This window comes from Pseudorca crassidens, chromosome 11, assembly GCF_039906515.1.
Source record: "Pseudorca crassidens isolate mPseCra1 chromosome 11, mPseCra1.hap1, whole genome shotgun sequence".
NCBI lineage: Eukaryota > Metazoa > Chordata > Mammalia > Artiodactyla > Delphinidae > Pseudorca > Pseudorca crassidens.
Window position 1 is genome coordinate 81,370,186 of NC_090306.1, and position 25,667 is coordinate 81,395,852.

The 25,667-nt window shown below is 44.4% G+C and overlaps 1 protein-coding gene across 1 annotated transcript; it reads right to left on the reverse strand.

The window, feature by feature from the left end:
- Positions 1-2,339: 2,339 nt before the first annotated feature.
- HAL (histidine ammonia-lyase) lies at positions 2,340-24,952 on the reverse strand. The gene is made up of 20 exons (XM_067697599.1): positions 24,676-24,952; positions 23,725-23,785; positions 23,591-23,618; positions 23,175-23,249; positions 23,010-23,082; positions 22,851-22,917; positions 22,521-22,558; positions 21,554-21,679; positions 20,364-20,503; positions 18,413-18,460; positions 17,614-17,761; positions 16,756-16,851; positions 16,600-16,658; positions 15,652-15,732; positions 13,172-13,237; positions 12,930-13,095; positions 10,277-10,411; positions 6,406-6,514; positions 6,236-6,305; positions 2,340-4,003 (listed from the first exon to the last, which is right to left on the reverse strand). Exons 1-20 carry the CDS (start codon positions 24,920-24,922, stop codon positions 3,863-3,865), a joined length of 1,974 nt encoding a protein of 657 aa, XP_067553700.1. The 5' UTR covers positions 24,923-24,952; the 3' UTR covers positions 2,340-3,862.
- Between the last annotated feature and the right edge of the window lie 715 nt (positions 24,953-25,667).

Consider the following 25,667-nt stretch of genomic DNA (forward strand, 5'->3'; position numbering starts at 1 on the left):
AGGAAGTTCCTCTATGACATACCTCACAGCAAGACCCTTTTTGACCAGTCTCCTAGAGAAATGGAAACAAAAAGAAAGACAAACAAATGGGACCTAATGAAACTTAAAAGCTTTTGCACAGCAAAGGAAAACATAAACAAGATGAAAAGACAGCCCTCAAAATCCGAGAAAATATTTGCAAACGAAGCAAGTGACAAAGGATTAGTCTCCAGAATTTACAAGCAGCTCATGCAGCTCAATATCAAAAAAACAAACCACCCAATCCAAAAATGGGCAGAAGACCTTAACAGACATTTCTCCAAACAAGACATACAGATTGCCAACAAACACATGAAAGAATGCTCAACATCACTAATCATTAGAGAAATGCAAATCAGAACTATAATGAGGTATCACCTCACAGCGGTCAGAATGGCCATCATCAAAAATTCTACAAACTATAAATGCTGGAGAGGGTGTGGAGAAAAGGGAACCCTCTTGCACTGTTGGTGGGAATGTAAATTGATACAGCCACTATGGAGAACAGTAGGGAGGTTCCTTAAGAAACTAAACATAAAACTACCATATGACCCAGCAATCCCACTACTGGGCTTATACCCTGAGAAAATCATCATTCAAAAAGAGTCATGTACCACAATGTTCATTGCAGCTCTATTTACAATAGCCAGGACATGGAAGCAACCTAAGTGTCCATCGACAGATGAATGGATAAAGAAGATGCGGCACATATATACAATGGAATATTACTCAGTCATAAAACGGAACGAAACTGAGTTATTTGTAGTGAGGTGGATGGACCTAGAGTCTGTCATACAGAGTGAAGTAAATATTCTCAGAAAGAGAAGAACAAATACCGTATGCTAACGTGTATATATGGAATCTAAAAAAAAAGATGGTTCTGAAGAACCTAGGGGCAGGACAGGAATAAAGATGCAGACGTAGAGAATGGACTTGAGGACATGGGGAGGGGGAAGGGTAAGATGGGACGAAGTGAGAGAGAGGCATGGACATATATACACTACCAAATGTAAACTAGATGGCTAGTGGGAAGCAGCCGCATAGCACAGGGAGATCAGCTCGGTGTTTTGGTGCTTTGTGACCACCTAGAGGGGTGGGATAGGGAGGGTGGGAGGGAGATGCAAGATGGAGGAGATATGGGGATATATGTATATGTATGGCTGATTCACTTTGTTATACAGCAGAAACTAACACACCATTGTAAAGCAATTATACTCCAATAAAGATGTTAAAAAAAAAATAAGGAAGCTCATTAGCTCCCCCTCGGAATTTCACAGGAAGGACAGGCTTCAGGAGTGGTTTACCCAGCCGCTCAGTAATCCTGAAGACCCAGATCCCTTCCCTCCCTCTGTTCTGTCCTCCAGTGTTGGCGGCGCCCCAAGGCCAGGTTCCCCCAGGTGTGGCTGACTCGCAGCAGCCAGAGGGGCTTTGTGCTTTCTCACTGGGGTCATACAGAAGAGGGAGAAAGCCTGGCTGTCACGGCTCTCAGGAGAGAAAGCGTTTTCTCAAGCCTGCAGTAAAATTCTTCTGTCTCATTGGCCCAAATTGCAACCTCTGCTGTCTCTTGAACTAATCACCCAGTAAAGGGAATGGGACCCCCTTGAGACGAACCAGGCCTGTGCCCTGAGCTGAAACGAATTTCCTCCAACTCTTTTTGTGGTTTTGTTTTTTGGTATAATTTCAGTGTTTCCATTTAATAAGTTAATACCTTCAACCAAAGTAAACCCCCAGATGCAAAATGATCATGCTATTCATGAGATAATTAGAAGGTTTAATAAAAAAGCTAATCATCCAGGGACCAGATTCAGAAAGGAGACACAAGTTTAAAGTAGTAATGAAAAGTAGCTTCCCGGGAAGTTTTCAGGTTATGTGTGGAATTTCACGTATGCGGCAGACTGTGACAGCTACAGCCCCCAAACCACACGCCCACGCCCTTGTGTGTTACTCTCCCAAACTCACTTGGGCTTGATGCGTGACTTGCTTTGGGCAACAGGACATTAGCAAATGTGGCACAAAAGAAGCTTGAAAATCCCTTGCGCTTTGGGGTTTGCTCTGTGGCTGCCCCGAGAGAACAGGTGAAGAAGCCCAGGTGAGCTCACTGGGGCAGAAATCGTGATGCCTCCAGCTCTTCTGGGCTGCTCAGTGGGGAAGAGAGAGAATGTATACCGAATCAATCACATTTTCTAGAGACACTTTGTACCGTGTGAACATTCACTGACGAAATCTTTCAGAAATGTAATTAACTGCAGTTAGAATAACCTTTCCCTGACAAGGTGTTAAACTTTGTTATAAAAAAATCTAAGAATACAGCAATGACATAAGACAGTTGAGACTTAGTTTATTCCACATTTACCTGGAAACTCCCTTGATGGCATAGTACAGAGCTGTGTAGAAAACTCAATGACAGAGGGCCCCGGAGGACCGCGCGGGCCTGTGGGAAACCAACCCGCCCCGTACCAGTGACGAACAGCCATCAAACCGCTGGGTTTACTGGCTCCACTGCAGCTCGTGGATAAGAATGAATAAACTTCATTTGTGTGTTTACATTTCAGCAAAGAACAGCATGAAGAACCACCTTTCGGCGAACAGGTTCCTCAGCACATTTTGCTTCACTGAATTTTGGTTTGCACTCCTGTCTCTACCTTTCCTGTGGACAGGCTGCAACCTAAGAGAAGACTCTACCGTGAAAAGGCTGTAATCGGGTAGGCAAGCTGGCAGGTGTGCCTGTCCTTTCCTTGACCAGCTGCCATTGTTAGAGCCGTGGGGTCACATTCCTGCACTTGGAAAGCGCCTTGCTTATGTTTGCACAGAAGGGTGCAAAGTCACAGCTTCGGGAAGCCAAGAAGTCATGTGACCCATCCTTCATCGGGACAATCACACTTAAGCCTTTCCAGCAGGTTCTTTATCTTCTTTGCGGGGAGGGGAGGGAACAGATTGGGTAACATCCTAGGGCGCATCTGACCTTTGTCAACGGGGCCTTGTTTTAATGATTACTGTTATAGAGAGGGGGTTGGTTAACTTCTGGACATCAGATTCCTTAGCTGTGAAATGAGGAGGCGTCTTAAGCTGGGTTATTACAAGAATGTGACTAGAGTACTAACACGTGGTAAATTTAGTAGCAATAACACTAACCTCCTACTCCAGTTTAAGCATCTGAATCCTTTTTCTGATATGTGCGGTGACATCTGATAAATATGAAATGCACGATTCATTGAGAACCACTCCCACAGCAATCTTTATATTCATTCCTTAACTCCTTTACACAGAATCTCTTGTTGACCTATTGACTATTCTTTAGGATGATTCCATGAATAAAAGAAAAAGCAGCTTAAGAACTAATTATGACTTAAAAAGTGTTGTTTACAAAGACATATTAAGGAACATTCATCATAGCATGGCACAGTACAATCAGCCAAAGTTAACTAGTGGAGAGTTTGACAAAGCAAAAAAAAAAAAAAACCCAAAACAAAAAAAAAAGATTCACAAAAGTCTAACGTTTTTGGAAAACAATGCCATCAATCTGTCTCAAGATTTGAGTTCATCTAATATTGAGTCAAAGGTCCATGCAGTTGTGGTTAGTCTTCTCACCCTTAGAGTGAGCGGCCTGTAGATTTCATTAGGAAATAAGAAAACTCCTGTAATCTGGAAACACCAGCTGCATCTGTAACCAGTGCTAGATTTAGTAAATGTAATACTGTCACCAGCCTACCCAGAGCAGGTATTAGAACCGAACTAGATAATTGATTGATCCACCTGAGAAAGTTCTCAGGTCTCTCCTTCAGCATAATACTGTTTGCTGTTAAACTAAGTACCATCTGATCTGCTAATTCGTGACAAAAAAGCATTAAACATCCTCAGACTCTGGGATTTTGGTCGATTTCCTGTGCAGAAATTCCAATGAAAATGCTGTTGGAGAAACAGGTCTTGATTCCGGAATATGCTCCATTCTGTATTTTTCGATGTATGGTGCAGCTACTTCCCAAACCTGAAATGCAAGGACAAAACAAAGTCAAAGTGTTGACAACATTGTTTTCACATGTCATTAAACATCAGCTTCATGTGAAGTCAAAACATTATCTCTGACTAGATAACACAGCAGCTGTTTGCTTGCTTTTATTATAAGCCATTTGACACATGATCTGTCAATGAGCCTTTGGTTGCTTTAACAGCTTTAAAAATACAAAGTCCAAAATGTTTCTAAAGTTACCATGAAGGTTTTCAGCTGCTTTACTCTTCTAAAGCAAAACAAGCCAGGAAACAAATGAAGCCTAGAGAATTCAGTGTGGATGGAATTAAGGAAAGTCGCTCAAGGATGGGACTGTGTGTTTTCTAAGGCAAGCCTTAAATGATAAGAGGCAGTGGATTTTCTCTTTGCTCTCTTTCCATGCCACACGCCCTCTGTTCTTTGGACCCTTGCTACTCAGAACGTGGCCCCTGGACCAGCAGCGTCAGCATCGCTTGGGACAAGTCAGAATGTCAGCCCCACTGCAGACCTACTGAGTCCGAGCCTGCACTTTAACAAGATCCCCTAGAAATTCACGTGCACTTTACAGTTTGAAAAGCACTGTTTCACAGCCTTGTTTAGTGTTTACCTCCACCCACGAACCTATTTCCTTTCAAGCATAACATCTTCTCAAACTAAAGTCCGGCTTTTCGTTTATATTATAGCTGCTTTTTATCTGGTTGGCCGCTGACAGGGAAGGAGCATTTCCTATTCTTTTGTATTACCTTAGAAAATGTATTCTTTCAAAAGCTAGCCTCCTTGAAAAGATATCTGCACCCCCAGGTTCACTGAACTATTTACAATAGCCAAGGTACGGAAGAAACCTAAGTGTCCATCAATGGATGAATGATACAGAAATTGTGAGACACACACACACACACACACACACACACACACATACACACACACACACTGGAATTTTATTCAGCCCTAAAAAAGAAGGAACTCTTGCCATTTGCAACAACATGGATGGATCTTGAGGGCATCATGTTAGGTGAAATAAGTCAGACAGAGAAAGAAATATCGTACGATCTCACTTATATGTGGAATCTAAAAAAAAAAAAAAAAAAATGAGCTCATAGATGCAGAGAACAGATCGGTGGTTGCCAGAGGCGGGGGATTGGTGGAGTGGGTGGAGGGGTCAAAAGGTACAAAATTCCACTTATAAAGTAAACAAATCCTGGAGATGTCATGTACAGCTTGGTGACTATAGTTAATAATACTGCACTGTATATTTGAAAGTTTCTAAGAGAATAGATCTTAAAAGTTCTTACCATGAGAAGAAAATGGTAACTATGTGTGGTAGTGCATGGTAACTAGACGTACTGTGGTGACCATTTTGCAATATATGCAAATGTCAAATCATTATATTGCAAACTAATATAATGATATATGTCAATCATATTTCAATTAAAAAAAAGGCTGAGCTCTCACACACCTCTCTTCTAGCACCAAAGTTGGCAGCAAGCAAGGGAATTCCCCTCAAAGGGTACAGGGAACACTTTGAAATGACAGGGGTGAAGGTCAAAGGAAAACAATTGTTCCCCAAGAGCAGTGCAATGGTTCCAGGGGAAAATCAAGCCATTCTAGGGAACATGATACCTACAAATGAAAGGCCTAAAGAACTTTAAAACTACGTTTTAAAAATAAGTCTGCATTCTAGGCATCTGTCCCTATCAGATGCATCTGCAGTCAATGTAGCCAGAGGGAAGAAGCAATAAAGAGACCCTGTATCTCACCCAGTGTGATGGGGCAGGACACACCGGTGCACTAGACACATCCAGATCCCTTTGAATAAAAACTCGGGAAATTTGTTTTCTCTTCAGGTCTATGCAGTCACTGAACCAGGTGGTGGTGGTGGCGATAGCATTACAGAAAGAGAATGTATTTTTAATAAGAGAGAACCTTCTTGATGGGGAGGAATCCATGAACCTTTCATCTCATTTTCTCCCCACAAATACTTGTCCCCAAATTCCATTTAAAATTCATTCCAGCTTCTAATCCTTAGATAGTCCATGTTTGGGTGCAACATGGGACACTTAAGAGTGTATTGAATAGTTTCTTAGTGACCTTGAAAGTTGCATGAGTACTTTTGGTTCACTTCCAAGGAACAGCCAGGAAGCAAAAGAATATGAATGTTTTTCCACTCTCCACTCCCACTTTGCTTTCCCATAACGACCCCAAACTAAGAACTAAGCCAAGTAGCCAATTTACCTTCTGCTCTACGAGCAGTCTGTGCGCTGCCTCAATGTCTGGGGCCATGAAGCGATCTTTTATCCAGGGCCTGCAGAGACAGCACATCAAACCGTGAGCCAACGTTAACTGCTGCCAGGGTTCAAAGTTCTAAAACAGTGTCACTTTCCAGGAATCTGTTCTGACTTTACCTTACAACTGAGCGCACCAGGTCATAGACCTTCTCCAGTGGAGTGGTAGTTTTCAAAGGACGTAGAAACTCTATCCCTTGGCAGGCTGCAAGAAGCTCGATGGCCAGCACTGCAACAAGGAAGGACGAGGGGACGGCTGATTAGAGTCTGACTTCATGCTTGAGGGATATAAATCCCATGCAAGCTGACGGCCATCGCCAGCCAGCTAACAGATGGTTGGCTCTCCCAGTCTATGGGTAGAATGAAGATCCCTTGGTATTTGGTTACCATCTTAAATGTGCTTTTCTAACCCCTTGGCTGCACCTTTAATGGTGAGAAAGGTAGGACCATCCAGGTACATCAGCTTTCCCCTTCTCCCCTCAGCTGATCAAGATGGATGGCCTGTTTCCTATTTCCACCTTGGTGTAAATTTTAATTTGTTTTCAGTCTTACTGTTCCCTACGGCCTGAAATACCTGGCAGATAGACTTTCATCAAAGGATTGAAGGAGCCAGTGAATGAGCAGATGAGTCTTTGGTTGCCCTGGAACGAATTCTCCAATGTCTGTTTCAAACCTTCAAACTTAAAGGCTCCTGAATCCACGAAAACTGAAAGTCTAGCCATTGGCATCTTGCCAACTTTAAGTTTCTTGATCAAACAATCTCTACACTGTCTTTTCCTAGCTATGAACGCTTGTGGGATGTACCATACCTTGAGATCCACTCTGAATATTGAAATCTAAATCTCTCTACATTCGATATAGTCTAATGAAGAATTTTTTATAGAAATATAATTCAAAATTAAACCACTTTGGGTTCTGTTATTTGCCAAGAAGTTAATTTAGAATCTTAGAGGCCACTTAAGTGGTCTCTTGATCAGGCCACTTAAGTGGTTAACCAAAATGGAGTATTAAAAACATTTGACTTCTTGTCTTAAAATTTATAAAGCACATTCCAAACTCTGGTGAGTACAGACAGGTCACGATGGGAGAGGATGAAGTTACAGAATCCATTAGGACCTGGAAGAAACTTCACATCTTCTAGTCCAGTCCCCTCACTTTACACATAAGGAACTGGAAACTTTGAGAAGTAAAGCATCTTATTAAATAAGTGCTTGTGCTTATTTCATAGAGCTGGAGCTCAAGATCAGAACTGGCTAACCTTCCTGATTCGCCCTCACCCACATGACACAAAGCTGGCCTCTTGGTTGGAGACATGTGAGTAGGAAAATGGCAGATTTAGCTAGTGCATATAACAGACAGCTTCTTAGATGGGTTTGCAAGATAAACGTGATACATGTCAGGAAAACCTTGAGTAACCATCTCTCAGCATTCTGTTAACTGCTCTTCGTTGCTATTCACAACCATAAGTTCTCCCTGATGCCATCAGATGGGATTTAAAAACCACACACTTCATTGATACAGATGCAAAGGGTTCAGTGTATCTTGATTTACCTGGATTTTTAAAAATACGATTCTCGTTTATTTTGAAATAAGCTGATATTCAGTGGCCTAATAACCACCTTCACCCTTCCCTTCCAAAAATTTAAATACACTTAATATATCCTAAGAATCCTGGAGATACTTTCTAGTTTCCCATGAATATTTTCTTCACCTTAACAGAGTATGAGTCACATGAACTAAAACCATCCTGAGCAAATAAGTAATAGTTCTACTTAGATATATTGCAAGGACTTTCTTAAAGTTTTCAAAACTGACGCTATTCATTTTATCGACATCTGAGGCTAATTTATACCTGTGTCCCTTTCACTAAGAAAACACTGCTTCTCCTGACCTTACATCCCCTTCCTTCCCACCTCCCCACCATCCCCTGGCCTTGACTGATGTCCGTGCTTGGGCTTCAGACTCTCTCTCACTCCTGATCTTTTTCCGGACTGCCGCAGGGCGTGCGATCTTAGCTCCCCAGCCAGGGGGATGAACCCACGCCCCCTGCAGTGGAAGCGCCCAGTCTTAACCCCTGGACCGCCAGGGAAGTCCCCACACTGGGTTTTTTAAGCTCCTCCCTTTGAAAAGTTTTCCCTCCTTCCTCCAGTGGGCTGGTAACATTTCAGGTCTTCTTTTCCCCTGAGTGCAACCGCCTCTCTGTTCCTGGTATTCTTCTCACCTGACATCCTGCAGCCGTCAGCTGCCTCCACGTAGAGAACTGCCCTTCATCATCCATCCCAGTTCTTTCCTGAGTTTGGGCAGCTGTACATCATTGCGATGCATCCCAGAACAATTTATTTTATGCACACACATCCCCTTTCCTTATTAAATACTGCTCCCCTCTTCCCGGTTTGCTGGCCCTATTCGTTTCAGGTCTTAATCTTAAATACTCCTTTGGAAATGCCTTTTCTCATCCCTTCAAACTAGGTCAGGTTCAGTTACAGCCTCCTATAACTCAATTCTTTAGTCAGGATTTTGTTAAGTGCTACAAAGAGTTGCCAAGTTGTTGTTCAATGTCTTCCTCTTTAGGTAGACTCTAATTCCCAAGAGGGCAGAGAATACCTCATTCACCACTTAATCCACTGTGCTCAGGGATACATGCCTTTCCACCCGAACCAGGCCAGACAAGGAGGAGAAGGGAGTGATAGTAAAGGGTACAAGGTTTCTTTCTGGGTTGATGAACACGTTCTAGAGTTGATTGTGGTGTTGACTCACAACTCTGATATATTCACAACGCTACTAAAACCCACTGAATTGTACAATTTAGATGGGTGAATTGTATGGTATATGAATTATTATGTCAACAGAGCTGTTACCAAAAAAAGAATACTCAACTCTTTCACACTTATCTTAAAATAGTGGTATTCTTTTGTCAGCCAATTGCTTCCAATACAGTTGCAAAAATTTAGGAATTTAGAGAACAATGCCTAAAGGAAGGCAGTTTCCCTTTAAGAAACCAAACAAGCAGCGATTAAGAAGTCTGGAAGGGGTTGACTCAACAGGGCTCCACCTGTGAACTCTCTTTGCTGAGAAGGCTCAGCGTCCATGGCTCACGGGCCCAGCCGCTCCGCGGCATGTGGGATCTTCCCGGACTGGGGCACAAATCCGTGTCCCCTGTATCGGCAGGCGGACTCTCAGCCACTGCGCCACCAGGGAAGCCCTCGTCAAATCTTTAGGACCAACTGCAACACACAAGAAATGATGGGACAGAGAACAAAAGTACCACCACGAGGAAGCTCACAGGTAAATCCAGAATGTCAGTCTCTGTCAGAAAACTGACGTGGTTTTTTAACTACTCAATGGCATGAATTTAAAAAAAGGGAGAGGGGACTGTTGTAAATGAAAAGAAGCTTAAAACCTTGGCCACCAAATTTAAAAGGTGGGTCTTGAATCCTGATTTGAACAAACTGTAAAGACGTTGAGGTAATTTGGGAAAATTTGATACCAAGACTTATTGTTGATTTTTGTCGGATGTGATAATGGCATCATGGTGGATAAAGAGGTTTGTATTTGAGAGAGAAAGTATGCAGGAAGAAAACATGACAACACGGATTTGCTTGAAAATAATTTGGGAAAAGTAAAAAAAAGAAAAAAAAATGAAGCAAATGTGTTAACTGTTGAATTAGAGTGAGGCATATGAAGGTTCCTGGTACTAATCTCTCCACTTCTGAATACGTTTTAAAATTTTCATATTAAAAAAAGAAGCCAGCTGATGAACTGGCTTCACCAGCAGGTGTGGTTCTTAATCTTCACCGAGCATTAGAACCACCTGGAGGGCTTGCTAAACCCAGCTTGTTCTGCTGTCTTTCCTAGGGTCTCTGATTCAGCAGGTCTGGGACAGGCCCTGAGTTCCCAGGTGATGCTGATCCTGCCGGTGGGGATCCCACTCTGAGGACCACTGGCGTATAGTTTATCAGGGAGGCCTGCGTCCTGGCCTGGCTGGGGTTACCTTGCTCCACGTGCTCAATGACCCTGAGGGCTTTCCTTGCTGCCCATCCTCCCATGGAGACATGGTCCTCCGTGGCGGCACTGGTGGAGAGAGAGTCCACGGACGAGGGGTGGCATAGGGCCTTGTTCTCAGAAACTGCAAGAGGCCAGAGAAGTTAAGTTAGGGACATACTTACGTATGTTCCTAACAGAAAAATTGCCAAAATGACACATGGCTTCCCAAAGTGCTCCTCTGCGTGGGATACCCTCTCCAGGAGCTCTTGGTCGTTAGCAAAGCACCAGATGGTCCAAAGTTACTTTGGGAAAAGGAAGAAGGTTGGGTTTTTTTTTTTTTTTTCCCCAAAGTGAGAAGGACTCTAAAACTCTAGTGAGTTCTGAGATAAGACCGGGATGGGAACCCTCATATTACAAAGCCAAGTTGAAAACACTAGAAGCATTTAGCATGACAGGGAGACTCGGGATAAAAAAGGTGATGGTCATTTCCAGGTATTGGAGGACAATCTGATTATGTTACCAGAGGAGGTGGGATCAGAATTCAGGTGTGGTGTTTGGGGATTGAGGCTGGACCCACAGATCTTGAGCGAGAAGATTTACAGTTGAGACTGTTCAATGATGACATAAGTGGATGTACTGGGTTTAAGCAAGGGCTTGATGACTGCGGGGATGTCTTGGGGAGGTGGGGGGAAGTCTAGAGTTGGCCTAGGTTGCTGTCTCTCAAACTTTATCGTGCAAATGAATCACTGGGTCTTGTTAAAAGTGCAAATGTTGAGTTTTAGATGGGGGCTGATATTCTGCTGTTCTAACAGATTGCCGGTGATGGCTGTATTTTGGGCTAGAGGACCACACCTTAAGTAGCAAGAACCTAGATCACAGAGTTCCTTCTCCCCAGCTTCAGAAGCGGGGAAAGGTCAAACGCAAAGAGTCTTTTCCCCTCTTTTTTGAACTTTGAGAGCAGCTCTGAGTGAAGCTGCAGTTCTTTTCTATGCTATAGGGGATCCTGAGATAATATACTATAAACTATGGTGATCCACTCATCCTGGTTTGCCCAGAACTTTCAGGTTTCAGCACTGCAAGTCCTGGGCCCCTGAACCTGCTATGTGGATCACCTGGTTTGGTGGGGCTTGTTCAGAAACGTAACTTACAAGTGGCCAGTAAAAGAAAACCACCAGTTTTATTACAATGAAAGCAAGCCGACCAACTTCAGATGACAGCTAGGGCAGCTAAACACATCCAAAGGAGGCTTCCCAAATTCATAACGCTTCTCTGAAAATCAGTTACCACCCCCCATGTTAATGTGAGAAGTTGCTGCCCCTTAGAGGGATATTTTAGTAAGGAGGTAAGTGAGTAAAGAGAAAATACTGGACAGAAAATGAACTCAGTGGCTCTTTGTTGGCTGTGTTGAGTCTTAGTGTGAGACTTAACTGAGGAAGGGGTGAGTAGTAATAGTAACAACAACTAATATTAATTTAGTGCTCATGACACTCTAGGCACAGTTCTAAGGTATTCCACACATTCATTAATTTAATCCTCAAAACAGCCCCATTGGGTAAACTTATCACCCCCATTTTACACAGGAGTAAACTGAGGGTCAACAGGATTAAAAGACTTGCTCCATATCACGCTGCTGGTAAATGGACAGAGCTGGGATTCGGACCCAGAGTCTATGCTCTTATGAGCCACTATGCTATCCGGCCTCTTGGGTACGTTTGCCAGAAAAAATACCGAATGCCCAGTTAAATTCGAATTTCAGATTAAAAAAACAAATAATTTTTTAGTACCAGATAATATGCTGAATAATTCAAATTTAACTGGGCAGCCTGCATTTCTATTTGTTAAATTTGGCAACCATATTTTAGGATTAAGTATTGATTAAAAAGAAATCCTCATTAATTGAAGTGAGAGCACAGATTTGCAAGCCAAAATGCCTGGGTCTGAATTCTGCTTTACTTCTCACTAGCTGTGCAGTATTGAGTAGGTCACTTAACTTCTTGGATCTTCAAGTATTCATCTTTGAAGTGGAGGAAATCATAGTACCTGCCTCTTGGTATTGTTTGACGATTGAGTAAATATAAGTGAAGCCCTTTGCATTTCCTTTGTGCCAGTCTCTATTCCGATGTTACTTCTCTGTCCCTTACAGTCTCGAGTCAGAAATCTGCTACATTAAAGCTCAATTCTCATAGAGGGCATCTTGCTTCTTATAAGCATTTTTGCATGTTGTAATCACATCCTTACATTTTTAGTGGTTGGTATGTCTTACGGAATGTATCCAAACTTTAATCATTTGGATCAGTTCAAGTTTCACCAGTAGCTATAAACATCTTTTGCTTTTTTCCTTCTGATAATCTTCAAATTGAGATTAGTGAAAAAACTACATAGATGAAGTTCACATGTGAAGTCACATTGCTTCCTACAGAGAAATCGTGGAAACCTCCTTATTTACAACCTCATTAGTGTGTTATTATGTTTCAGTATAATGTTGCCTAGGTTTTATTTTATATTTTTTTTCTCTAAACCTGCTGCATTTGTATTGAGGATGCACGTGATGAAGGTGGTGAAAACGTTAGATCTCAAAGACAAAATGTGACACTTTAGGTAAAATGGAAAGGCCTTTAGGTGACTAGGCTTGCATTCTGGGCAAAGTGCAGTGTCCTTACCCAGGGCTGCAGCCGTGCAGTGGGCTATCATGAATCCAGAGTTGAGACCACCTTCAGCCACCAGGAAGGCAGGCAGCTCGCTGAGGGAGGGGTTGCAGAGCCTTTCAATTCTTCTTTCACTAATTGCAGCAAGTTCATGGACGCCAATGGCCAAATAGTCCAGGGCCTGAAAGAGTGTCTCGATTCAGTCGGCCTGTATTAGAATATGCTTTCAGGGTCAGGAGCAATTCTAAATAGCTTACTTTGGCTGGATATTCACCATGGAAGTTTCCTCCAGAAACAGTCTCTCCCCTGCTGGCAAAGACCATCTTTCAAAATAGGTTAAGGCTTTCACATAACACTTGGTGATCACTTCAAGTATAACTCTTTCCCCAGTTGCTCGTTTCTAACATTGAGGTGGTAGCCCTTGTACAAAGGTAGGGTGGAGAGAAGGAGGAGAGTCTTTCCACAGGCAGGTGTTGACATGAAGGGGTACAAAGGTAAACAGAACAAAACAAAAACCTTAAAGATGATTGTGTTCACCCAGCTGGGGGTCAAAGAAACATGAAGCATGAAATGATGTTTTCTCTTGGGATGAGAGATCCTCAAACACCATAACATTACTAATCTGGTGGTCTGTACTTGCCCTCAAAAAGTTTATAACCTGAAACTAAGAACAGAGATCAGGACCCCAGTTTAAAAGCAAATTCTGTTTCCTCAATGGGCACTGCGAGCTTGTGCTCCATCGAAGAGCCTGCTGAATGGAAGATTTTGCTGACGAGCAACCACCAAATCGTTGGAACAATCAATTCTGAGAAAACTTTCAAACCTTCTACTCACTGATCCTGTGCCAGTGTTCACAGCAAATGGCGGCCAAGAGGTCACTGCAAACCCACTGAAGTCAGTGGCAACTTTGGCCTCACCGAACATTAAGACTCTCAGGGATCATTCCACTCCATCGTGTATTTTACTTAAGTCAACAGGAACCCTGACAGAGGCAGCAAAAGACTTTCCAAAGAGCTAATTTTCACCTACTGGACTAAAGACTATTCACAACCTACTAACTAGGAACTCACTCTGTGTAGGAAAGGTTCTGACTTCCAAAGAGGTAGAGGTGCATGTGTTACTTAACAAGTTTGGAATTACTCTTTTTTGTGCATATGACTGTGAGCCTCTTAGACCTAGCTCCTGCCCTTTTCCATGGACCCGCCCCCAACCACAGGCCTTGGTTTTCTCTGAATCCTCAGAGCAAGTGATCTCTGCACCAATTTACAACTTAAGCAACATCTATTGTTCTCTAGTTGTTCCAAATTTGTTTGTTGGCTACTAGGTTATAGCAATTAGAAGTTAACTCCTATAAACTATGTAATAGATGGTCTACATATGCAACAGAAGATTGAGAAAAATATTCTTTTGGGTAACACCAGTATTGCTGGAGAACTCCCAAATATTAGCCAACTGGAAATTCATCAACAATTAAGAATCTTTCACTGAGAAAGTAAAGGACTTTTGGCTGAAATTTCTGCTGAGGCAAGTGGTGGGGGAAGAATTTAGCAGGGAATGATCCTCCCTCCCTTGGCCAGTAATTTAATGGTATTTTTGTTTATTTGTTTTGCTTTTTATTACTCCGTAAGATACCCTTTCAAGTCTAAATTATGTAAGTGTAGAATGGATACCTCTGCTCTACAGTGCAAGAAATAAGAGATGAGAGAAGAATGCACGGAGTTCATGAAAACTACTTCTCCATTTGGGGGTGGATGGTGTTGAGAAGGGTTAGTGAGTTGAGGGGTATTTAGCTTGGGTCTGACTTAACTGTAAAACAACCTGAGAGGACATAAAACGCACCTCCTGAAGTAAGCTTGTCAGAGAAGCCACATTGAAAAGGTCTAGTGAGAAACCTTATACAGCTGCTCTCTGCCAGCCCGGGCTGTGCAAGGCTTTTAGGGCTTACTTTCTCCAATGTTAAGAACTGAGGCAGATGTGGGGTAGGAGAAATAGATTCCTAAGGGGTTGGATGGTCTTCAAAGGAAGTATTGTCTCTGTGAAGACTTTGCCTGTGTGCCTCCTGACCGATCACATTGACTTCTGGGGGAACTAAGCCATCACAGGACCTTCCATAGCAAAAACAAGATGACGCTGAGATACCCACACCGTGAAGGGAAAGAAGGGCTCCATCCTTGAGAGATGGAAGCATTGTTACTCTTCTTTGTACAAATATGGGAACAACGCTGATTTGAATAAACTCCATGTCAGAAATAAACTCAGGATGAGGAAAGCTATAACTCTTTGATCAATACTTAGGTAAGTGTTAAAAGGTTGCCTCTGTTTAGTGCACCATGGTATCACTAGCCCTAGGAAGGCTCACATAAATGCCATCCTACCCAGGGTCTCTACAATCACACTTGTGATGTAGATCTTCATCCTTCTACCAACAACCTCAGCAGTGGGTTTTAGGGCAGAGGTCTTCGTGAAACTCTGCAGCCAATGTTGGAAATACCCCCTTTAATCTTTCATCTGTCAGTTTTGGAAGCACAGCACGTTAGACTCCGAACCTGAGACTAGGTTCACAGATCTGCCTCTGACACTTACCAGCTCGGCTCTAGAGCAAGGCATTTAACCTCGGAGCCCAAGTACATAGTCTATGAAACGGAGCAACAGAGAGGCTACACAAAATGATCACTTAGATCTTAAAATGACCAGCTGGAATTCTATAATCACAGCTTAGTAAACCGTCAAAAGATACAGGATTATCTGTTGCACTGTTAATTTCTGTGGTAATGATGTTCTTCACAAATGCTATTGTGTCGTTCACCACACCGTGGATCTAGAAGACAAGATCAAATGAGCTAATACATGGAAGACACTGATAATGGTCCCTGTCACATAGTCTGATATTCTTATTAGAATAGCAAGAACATTTAAACTGGGATTTCTTCTTACTGTGGAGCTAATTTGGCAATTCTTCCCTATAGACATTTTAAATCTAAGCTAGAACAGAACTTGCTGAGAACAAGGAGAAGAGGGTATTTATGCTAGGGAGGACTCTTTAGTACCCTACAGATTGGAACTTGGTACAACCTGAAATATTGTTTCACTCTTGAGATGCATGTTAGTCTGTCACTTAACTGCCATTTGCAAATGAGTTGGAACATCTGCAGTGTAGGTTGCCTCATGCCAACCCAGGTCATCTGCATTTTATATTTAAAGTTATGACTCACAGATTCATTTATAATGGTTTATGTCTGCCTATTAAATGCAGATAAGATCTAACCATGGATATGCCCTTGAATTGTGGTTAGATTTCCCCATGAACGTTCCTGGCAGACTGGTTCTAGTTCTGTCTAACAGGTAGAGCCAGTAAAACTCCATTAACTGGTTAGGATGATGCTATTACTAAGAATTTTTTAAAGTTAGGGCACTAAACCAAAACAACAAGCTGTCCGTCAGACTTCTCTACACGGGGGTTGAACAAAGTAATTCAAAGGGAAACAAGCAGCTTACCATATAGAACAGAAACTTTACGATAATTGGAAAGTCGAATTATTACATAGACATCATTTTTAATAGAGGCAGTAATGAAATCTGGACTACCACTGACCATTACATGACTTTCTAACACCTTCCTCTCTTTCTATTCCCCACCCTGACAAACTGGGGGAAAGAATAGAAACTTGTTAGCTTTTTTGTTTACCTGTGGACAGCAGCGCAAGGTGTAAGCGTCCTGAACACGATCACAGAACCTGTGACTTTCTGTGGAAAAGATACAGGGATGGCAGGGGGCATGTTAGCAGTTCTTTCCAATAATTTCCAAAAGCAAATAAGCTCACTCACATAGGCATGCCCAGACCTGCTATTTCAGATGGGTGGTGATCTGAGTCCAAGAGGGACCGAAACCGAAAAGCGACTTCAACTTGCCCACGATGAGGGCGAACAGCGTGAATGTCTAGAATTGATGAAAGAGGAAAAGTCTGAGCAATTCTTATATTGAATGAACTACCATCGCTGGAACAGAACCATCCACTGTGCTGACACAGCCCTCAAAAGTCCAGGGGTCCTTGACCATCACTCCGGATTAGAAACTTAACTCCAAAGCAAGATTTTCCTTATGGACTTTATTCTTTCTACTTTAAATATCTGAGTGCAAACTATGTGTCGAGATCTCTGGGAATTCAACTCAAGACACTGGGCCTACCCTAAAAAGATTTAGGCTCATAATGGAAGGAAGCTCAATAGTGGCCTAATTTAACTAGGTCATTTTTAGATAGTTTTTTTGGTCCTACTACATATGAGAGTAGGGAGTCTTTCCAAGTCATTATTTTCTAGAAAAGCTACCACTTCTACAATTTTTCTCTCCCGATTTTCAAGTGGGGATCAGTGCTAATCCTACTCTAGCTCTCAAATCCTGCCCATAGATTCTTAAGACAACATGTAGTTTGATGGGAGTCAGAGCTGGTGATCTGGGGCAGGTCACTTAACCCTCTGGGTCAGCATTTGTCTGTGAAACATGGTCGTTTCAAGGGTCAAGTGTGGCGTAACTTAGATGAAGCTGCAGCAGTCCTACGAAGGCACAGGCACTTGGATTTTCTTCTTCCCGACCGTCTACCCCCACCACTCCCGCGTCTGAACACCTTGACCAGCCTCCCCTCCCCCCTGCACCCGAGCTCTGCCTGAATGAATAGCAAACCAACGGAAGAGCCATGCTGACCAGTATCGAAGGCTTTGGTGGTGCCCTTCAACACCTCGAGGGTCAAGGACGCCACTATGTCAGCCTGCCGAGCAATGGCGCTGGCCCTCTCCACAGCTTCACAGCCCAGGGAGGTGATCATCTGCGTCCCGTTGATGAGCGCCAGACCCTTTGTGGAAGGGGAGAGAGTTTCCAAACGCTGTTTGTTGTAACAGGTGTATGTGCAAGTTGATTTCCTATCTTTTGCTTTCATAAGAGAAAAGTTAGCCTGTCGGTTGAATGACGTTGATCCATGGTTTCTAAAGTGTGGGGCAGTAATGCTTATTGAAGGATGCAAGGATGAAGTGCTAACATGTGTGAAATCATTAGTGTAAATCTAGCAAATGGAATAGCTGTTAAGTGTCCCCGTCATTAAGGCAGCAGTGGTGCTCCAATGTAGATGGCATATCAAATCTTTAGCTCTTAATTATGCTGCATTTCTTCTTCAACTTCTCATCATTATAGACAAGACACCTTGAACAATTTCTGGTCCGAGACTCTTGGCTTAGAGCATCCCAAGGGACGTTGGCTTACAGCATCTCTTAGGGGTCCTTAGAGATCCTGATTTGAAGTTTAAGTTCTTCTGTAAAAGAACCCCTAGGCATCTGTGGCCTGAAGAGTCTTTTCAGTGCTTAAGGCAGAGCCCTTTCTTCAGTGCCCAACTTAAGCAAACATGGGAGCTATGTTTATTTTAAGATACCAGTGAGGCTGATATTAAGACTGAAAATAGCTATTAAGTAAAGATTTGTTAAAGCGAACAAATTTTCCTTAGTCTCCTTACCTCTTTTGGCTTCAAAACAATTGGTTTCAATCCATGAGCTGCCAGGACCTGTAGAATGATTTAAAAGGTAAAAATGGGTATCAAATGAAATACCAGCATATTTCTAATTTCATGTGGAATCCAATAAAAGGCTTTTTAAGCCCAAAGGTCTGTCTTATAAAAGATTAGACCTACGTGAATTGGTTCTGTTTATCTTCGCTGGTCTATCCTCTAGTTCCGTTCTTTAGTCTGCAAGCAGACCTAGCTTTCAAGTAATTTTTGTACCTACATCAGGGGCTAGTGTCTACAAAATCAACCCTGAATGTTGGTTTCTAGGTCCTTTGCATTCAGTTTCCACTTTAGTGATTCACTTTTTTTTTTTACTGCTGCTTCCTGAGCAGATGCACATCCAGATGCATGTGCGCTAAGGCTGAGCTCCAAACTCTGTCCACGTTCCCTGGCCTCCAGAGCTTGACCTAAAAAGTCCTCCACCCTCGTCCTACTTGTCTGAACACTAGCAGAGCCTCAGAGCAGGGCTTCTCACTTGTATGGCAAATGTGTGAGCACCAGTGAAGAGGGACTTATGGGCCCAAGAGATGGACACAGAATCCTGAGGGGAAATGGGCAGAATGATCTTCCCCTGAAATAAAAGAAGTGAAAGCAATCACTAGGTTAAGGTCCCTCTAGGGGAGAAGGAAGACACAGAGGCAGGACCACTGACTCCGCCAATTTCACAAGCTTATTAGAATATCTAACACATGATTAACTCTGTCCCAGGAGTGGGGCTGAGGGTAGGAAAAATGGAGACAGACAAGCTCAAGGGCAAACACAGTCATAGTATGTTAAGTGTAACTGGAGGTAGGAAGTGGGTAGGGTTCCGTGGAAAATAATCACATAAGATGCTGGGAGGGCACAAAGGAGGGGCAAAAGGGACTTGACGGGGTGGGCCTATCGGGAAAAGAACCAGAAGAGCAGAGAGGGAAGTTTCTCAGAGGACTTATCAGAAGCAGGAAGAGAAGAAGGGACATGGCTCGTCCCTCTGCCTAGGACACAGGGCACTCCAGCCGCAGGCCACCTCTCGCTTCTGTGATGTACAATGTTGCTGGGGAAGGATTTGGCTGGGGCGTGTGGATATGACAAGCAAGACTCTTGTAAGCCACTTTAATTTTAGACATCGCCCTGAGGGCAGTGAGAAGCATTGCACGTTTTGGCCAGGACACGTTTGGGTTTGCTGAGTGAAGGTGGTTGTGGGAACACTGTACATAGAGAAGTAATGAAGACCAGTCTGCATAGAAGGAAGGTGATCTAGAACCCAAACCCCCGAAGGACTATCTGTTCCCTTAACTTCTTCCTCCTTGGTCCTCTGCCCCTTCAGTTACTGTTAGGGGACCTCCCAGCAAGAGATCAGAGACGACACTTCAAAAAATTCTTTGGGCTGCTCTGATGAATTTGGAGATGAATGAAGAAAACGTTAAAGCTTTATCAAAAACAAGCCTTTCTGATTGGCCACCAGATGAGAGTTTGGGGTGGAAGGGGGAGTGGAGCCTCCTTTCCAGAGGTTATAAGTCAGTGCTATGATCCGCAGCTCTGTACCTATTAGACCAGCAAGTAAATAAACCTGCAACAACATGTGGCCTCCTGGACAGGCACTGGAAATGTTTTAGATGCAGAATAAATTCCCGCAATTAACACTGGCTGCTGTACCTTTTTACCAAGGTGATCACCAAGTCCAGAAGGTTGACAGTTGCACATGGAAGCTAAGAGCCTTGCCTATTTGACATCTGTACTGCGCAAAGGCTGAGCTCCTGACTGTCCACACTTCTAAACTTCGGTTGTCACAGCCATAGTATAGGGATAACATTGGCTCCCTTGTCGGGCTGCTGTAAGGATGGAGTGCTGGAAAGCATGCAAGTACACCTGGTGTCCAGCCTCGGGAAATTACTGCAGGTGGAAGCTGTTATTAAAATCTTACGTATTTAGCGTCAGCCCAGCCACTCTTCGGAGACCACATCTTCCCTTCCCCAATTAGCCCGAGAGCAAGATGAGAGAGTGGGGCCAGGTCTCCACTGGCACCAACGGTTCCTTTCTCTGGAACATAGGGCAGGCAGGAGGCTGGGAGAGAAAGAGGCACCGGTTACTTCAAGAGTACTTCATTCTGGCCATCCTCGCTTTAGGGAAAGACAATTCCTCAAGCACAACTAATGCTTAAGGGACCTGGCTGAACTGCTATAGAAAGAAAAAGGAGAGGGGGAGAAAGAGAGAAAGAAAGGCAGGGAAGAGAGAAGGAAAGGAGGGAAGGAAGGAGGACCCTCCCGGGAGCAAAGCTTTCTCTGGAAGCCACTTTAAGTTTAGACTTTATCCTAAGGACAACGGGAAGCGTTACAGGTTTTAGCCAGGACATGCTCGGATGTGCTGTGTGAAGGGGTTGGGAGAACACTGTACATAAAGAATTAAGATCAAACTGCATGGAGGAAAGGTGATCTGGAACCCGTACCCCCATAATGACTACCTCTGCCCTTAACTTCTTCCTTCTCCTTGGTCCTCTGCCCCTTCGTTTACTGTTACTGTGCATGTTCTAATCTGACCTAGAAATTTCTAGAAATTCTAGCAGTGTATCTTAAAGATGTATCAGGAGCTAGCTGTTATTCTTTGCTGCCTTATTTCTAAGAACATAACGTTTAAAATGATCCAAGTAGGAATTAAGAGACTTTCATAGGACTGATTGGTGTATGTAGCCATTAAAAACTATTGGAGGGCTTCCCTGGTGGCTCAGTGGTTGAGAGTCCGCCTGCCGATGCGGGGGACGTGGGTTCGTGCCCCAGTCTGGGAAGATCCCACATGCCGCGGAGCGGCTGGGCCCGTGAGCCTCCAGCCCTGAACTTAAGGCCAGACTTAAGGGGCTTATTCTAGTCTTAAAGATGCCAAATGCTAAGTGAAGGCTGATAGAGAATGGGTGAAAGTCCACAGGAGAAAGAGTCTCTGCCTCACTCCTACCTTGCACCCCCATCTAGCTAACCTCCTTCTTGCCAAGCTCATTTCCCACTCATCTGCATTAGTTTATGTCTTCTTTTCTCACCAATTTCTCACCACCCCATCAATCAAGTCTACCTGTGGTACACACACAGCCTCATCGGAGGGTCAGTTGGGTATCTGTTGCATTACCATTAAATACTTCGATAACTTGTTTGAGAGTCTCCAGGGAAATGCCACTGTATCCTTTGGCTAAGACATTGATCCTTAAAGCCAAGAGCATCCGACATCTCTCAGGGATTAGTGGCTTCCCAACACCTACAAAACAGAATTGATGTTTTCTCCAAGAAAAACAAAATTTTTTCCTTCTCCCAGCTGTCTCCATCTCAGATTTCTCGCCACGTCTTGGCTCAGATACTTGCACTACTTTCTCTCCTGATTCTCTTGCTTCTTCAAGTCTCATCTTCCAGACAGATATGAGAATCCAGTTCTGCCTTCTCACTTGCCCTTCTTGGAAGCGGCAGTGAACGCCCCGCCCTCCTCAATACCCTTAGAATAGTGTCTGGACTCCTCAGCACAAGCTCTCTTGCAGTCTGATGGGATTCTTGACAGACTTTCCCGTCTCACCTCGTCCCGAACAACCCCTCCCTGAGTTCCAGCCTTAATTTCGTCCCCTGACTGCATCACTCTCTTGGCACGACGGTATCCACGCTCCCATGCCAACCCCATCCTTTCACCTGGCCCATTCCTTTTTCTGAGATTCAGTTGAAAGGTGGTCTTGTGTGATGCTTTCTGCTTCCCCCCTCTCTGCCCCACCCCGGCAGCAGAATTGGCACCTACTCCTTGGAATCCGCTAGCTTCTGGACGCTGTTAAGGGATGCCTGGCACTGTGCTACGCAGTCGTCCGGGTATTGGTTCCAGGGCCCCCAACCCAACCCCCCTGCAGATACCAAAATCCCCGGATGTTCAAGTCCCTTATATAAAGTGATGTAGTAGTACAGTCGGCCCTCAGGATCTCCGGGTTCCTAATCTGTGGATTCAGCCAACATCCCAGGCTGGTTGAATCTGGGAATGCAGAACCTGGAGATACCGAGGACCGACTGCACTTCATTCAAATCAAACAAGATCTGGGAGGCACTGAATGTTTGGAGTGAGTTACCTGAAGAATGTGAACGTACTAGGTTGACCTGGAGCTCCCTGGAAGAGAAAGAGAAAAAACCCTCTTAGATACCTCACGGTGAAAATGTTCCCTCAGCTGGGAACATAGTTAAGTCTTTGGAGGGACAGAATAGCCATGATGGGGCACTGGAAGAAACCAGCAAGTCTGTGTTTTCTTTATCAACTCATGTGTGAGTTAATCCGAGCCTCACCCTCCTTATCTGTAAATTGGGGCAAATGCTAATTATTTCTGTTGTTGAAAGAAATCTCCAAAATGAGAATAAGTGGCATGTGACTGTGTGTGTGTTTGGTGGGGAGGAATCAAACTTACTCTAGTTTACTGACAGGAATTACAGTTCTGGCAAATTTCCCAAAACCTGTAGTAATGCCGTAAACAACTAGAATAAAAACCAGACGTTATACAGTTAGACACAGGCGGCATCTTTTAAGCCTATAAAAAGAACTGCGTAATACAAAGAGAAAAGGATACCAGTTTTTTCTTTCACGATGCTTTCTATGACTTCCCTGGAGTTCTGCACCTTCTTTTCAGCAGTGGGGGTGAGCTAGGAAAACATTGGTGACAGCTGAACACGTCAAAGATTTACACGTGCCGCGGAAAAGGTCAGAGGATGTCCTTCCCCTCCCTCCAGCATACCTTGATTTTGTAGCGTCCCTTGCCCAAGTTGACCAGATCCTCTGTGGTCAGGCTGTCCCCATCTAAGGCAATGTACTGCACAAAAGAAGGGAATCTCCGTGAGTGCAAACAGCTTAGTCGCTCAAACAAAAGAGTAGGGAAGCCTGAAGCAGAATTAAGCTCTGACCCGTCAGAGATTTTATCACTGCTGTCAAACACTCATGTGCTAGTTACAAAGACAGCTTGCTGAAGAGGAGGTTGAGGAAGGAAAATGAGAAGTGGAAAAGCGTAATGCCTTTCCCTATTACACAGAGCTGGATAAAGCCCTGTCCTCACTGATGGTGCTTGGTCATAAATTTTGCTAGCCCTCCCCCTCCTTAAATGAGGGGTGGGGGGACTTCATTTTCTTAAAAAAAAGGAAGTGGTTTGAAACTTACCTTTTCGGGTTCCCGGTATTTGCTGTATCTGTAGCCAGGTAAAGGAAAATGCTGGGTAGTGTGGAAAAGCCCCAGCCCCATCATTGGTAGCAGTAGCCCCCAGAGCAGACCAACAAGCCTGCAGGAAAGGATACAGGTAAACTCCTTCTGGTTGCGATGGAATGAAGTCGGAAGACATGGCATCCCCTTCTATAACTGAAACAAGAATGCAAGAGAGACCCCTTAGGGATCACAGTGGAGAGCCACTTTTGGCGTTACTGGTAAACCAAGCAAAGGGCTCTTCAACTGCCTTCGGAATTCTACAGAAATGGCTGCTTTAAAACGACTTCTCATGCTTTAAAATTTACAAAGGAGGAGAGCAAAAGGCAGAGATGTAGGCGCCAGGCATGCATGAAAGGGTTTAAATGAAAGTTCAAGATCCAGCCCCACCTCCATCCCCATCACCGGCTTTATTTTGTTTTAAATCTATTGTTTTAATATTTAAAATATATTTAATATTTAAATCTATGGGTTTTTTTTTTGTTTTTGTTTTGCGGTATGCGGACCTCTCACTGTTGTGGCCTCTCCCGTTGCGGAGCACAGGCTCCGGACGCGCAGGCTCAGCAGCCATGGCTCACGGGTCCAGCCGCTCCGCGGCATGTGGGATCCTCCCGGACCGGGGCACGAAGCCGTGTCCCCTGCATCGGCAGGCGGACTCTCAACCACTGCGCCACCATGGAAGCTATCAAACTTTTGTTTGATAGTTTCATTAAACAAAATAGATTTAATTTTGTTTTAAATCTATGCTACTGGTCTCCAGTCTGGTGAGGTTCTTTTGAAGGGCAAAGGGATTTTCAAAATGATTCGGTAACTGCAAAAGGCTTCAGCCCTGCGGTCTTGAGTTCAAATCTAGTCTTTGCTACTAGTAAGAAGTCTCCTCCTTTCCGAGTCGGCTGCCTCGTTGTAAAAGGTGGATAAGACTCCTGCCTTCCTCGCAGGGGTGTGCGAGAATCCCTTCCCCGTCCCCGCCCCCCCAACGATTGGGGAGGACAAGGGACCGTCCCTCCCGGCCGAGTGATTCGCACCCCTTCCTTCCGGCCACTCACCCACTTCCACGAACTCGTTGTCCTCCAGGGCCACCTCCAGCGGGTCCTCGTGGTCCAGCAGGCCCAGGCCCTTGCAGCGGCGCACGAGGAAGCTCACATTGTCCACCGAGGCGAAGCCACCATTGTCTGGCTTGTTCTTGATGTACCTCCGCACGGCCTCCCGGCCCAGCCAGCCCACCGTGAGCTGCGCATCCTGGCAGGGCACCACCAGCCACTCTCCGCGCACGTGCACCGTATACCTGGGCATGGTCGTCCGCTGGCGACAGTCACTGGGAGGGGAGAGTTTTATCCGGGAATGACTACCGAGGTGTGGTTGATAGGGAGAAGTGGGATGGGCTTTCAAAACACGCCCCCTCCTTTGCCTTTACTCATTCACGCATTGGACAAATATTTATTGAGCGCCCCACGGTGTCCCTTTGATTTTTTTGCAGCTGAGCGAGGGGCAGGAGGGTGGGATGCAGGCCGCCTTTCCACCTGCCCTCCCGGTCTGCTGCCAGCAAGGCCTGGGTTCTCCCGCCCTCGGGTCCTAGAGCCTGCCGACCCTGCTGCTGGCCCTGTCTCCGCAGGGGCCCTGATTCCTCCCTCCCCTGGTTTCTGTCTGCGTTCTCCTCCATTAAGGGCAGCTTATAAACACCATGTTCCTGTCTTTATCTGGAATTACTCAACTGTAAAATGCTCTTCACTGGCCAACTGTGACACCAGGGAGTGTGGCAATCTTCATGCATTTGTTTATTCCCAAATACGTGTTGAGCAACTCCGCCCTTACCACTATGAAGGTTTTCTGAAGCTGTCCCTCCACAAAGGGAGAGGGCAAGGCCAGAGATCATTTTCACAACTAAAGGTCACCATTTTGGTGACAGCCACCGCGCTTGGACTCCAGCTCCACTGCTTATTAGCCTGGAGCAGTAAGTTATTGATTAGCCTCTGTTTCCTCATCAAAAGGCAAAGGGGCTAATTTCCTCACTGCAGTGTTTGCAGTATCTACCTGGGAT

Bases quoted from the DNA above. Each gene is read 5' to 3' on its own strand.
- HAL (XM_067697599.1), bottom strand. From the start codon at position 24,922: ATGCCCAGGTATACGGTGCACGTGCGCGGAGAGTGGCTGGTGGTGCCC. The intron at 21,680-22,520 runs GTAACTCACTCC...TCTGTTTTGTAG, and splicing joins AGTACGTTCACATTCTTCAG to GTGTTGGGAAGCCACTAATC. The intron at 6,306-6,405 runs GTAAAGTCAGAA...CTGTCTCTGCAG, and splicing joins CTGGTGCGCTCAGTTGTAAG to GCCCTGGATAAAAGATCGCT.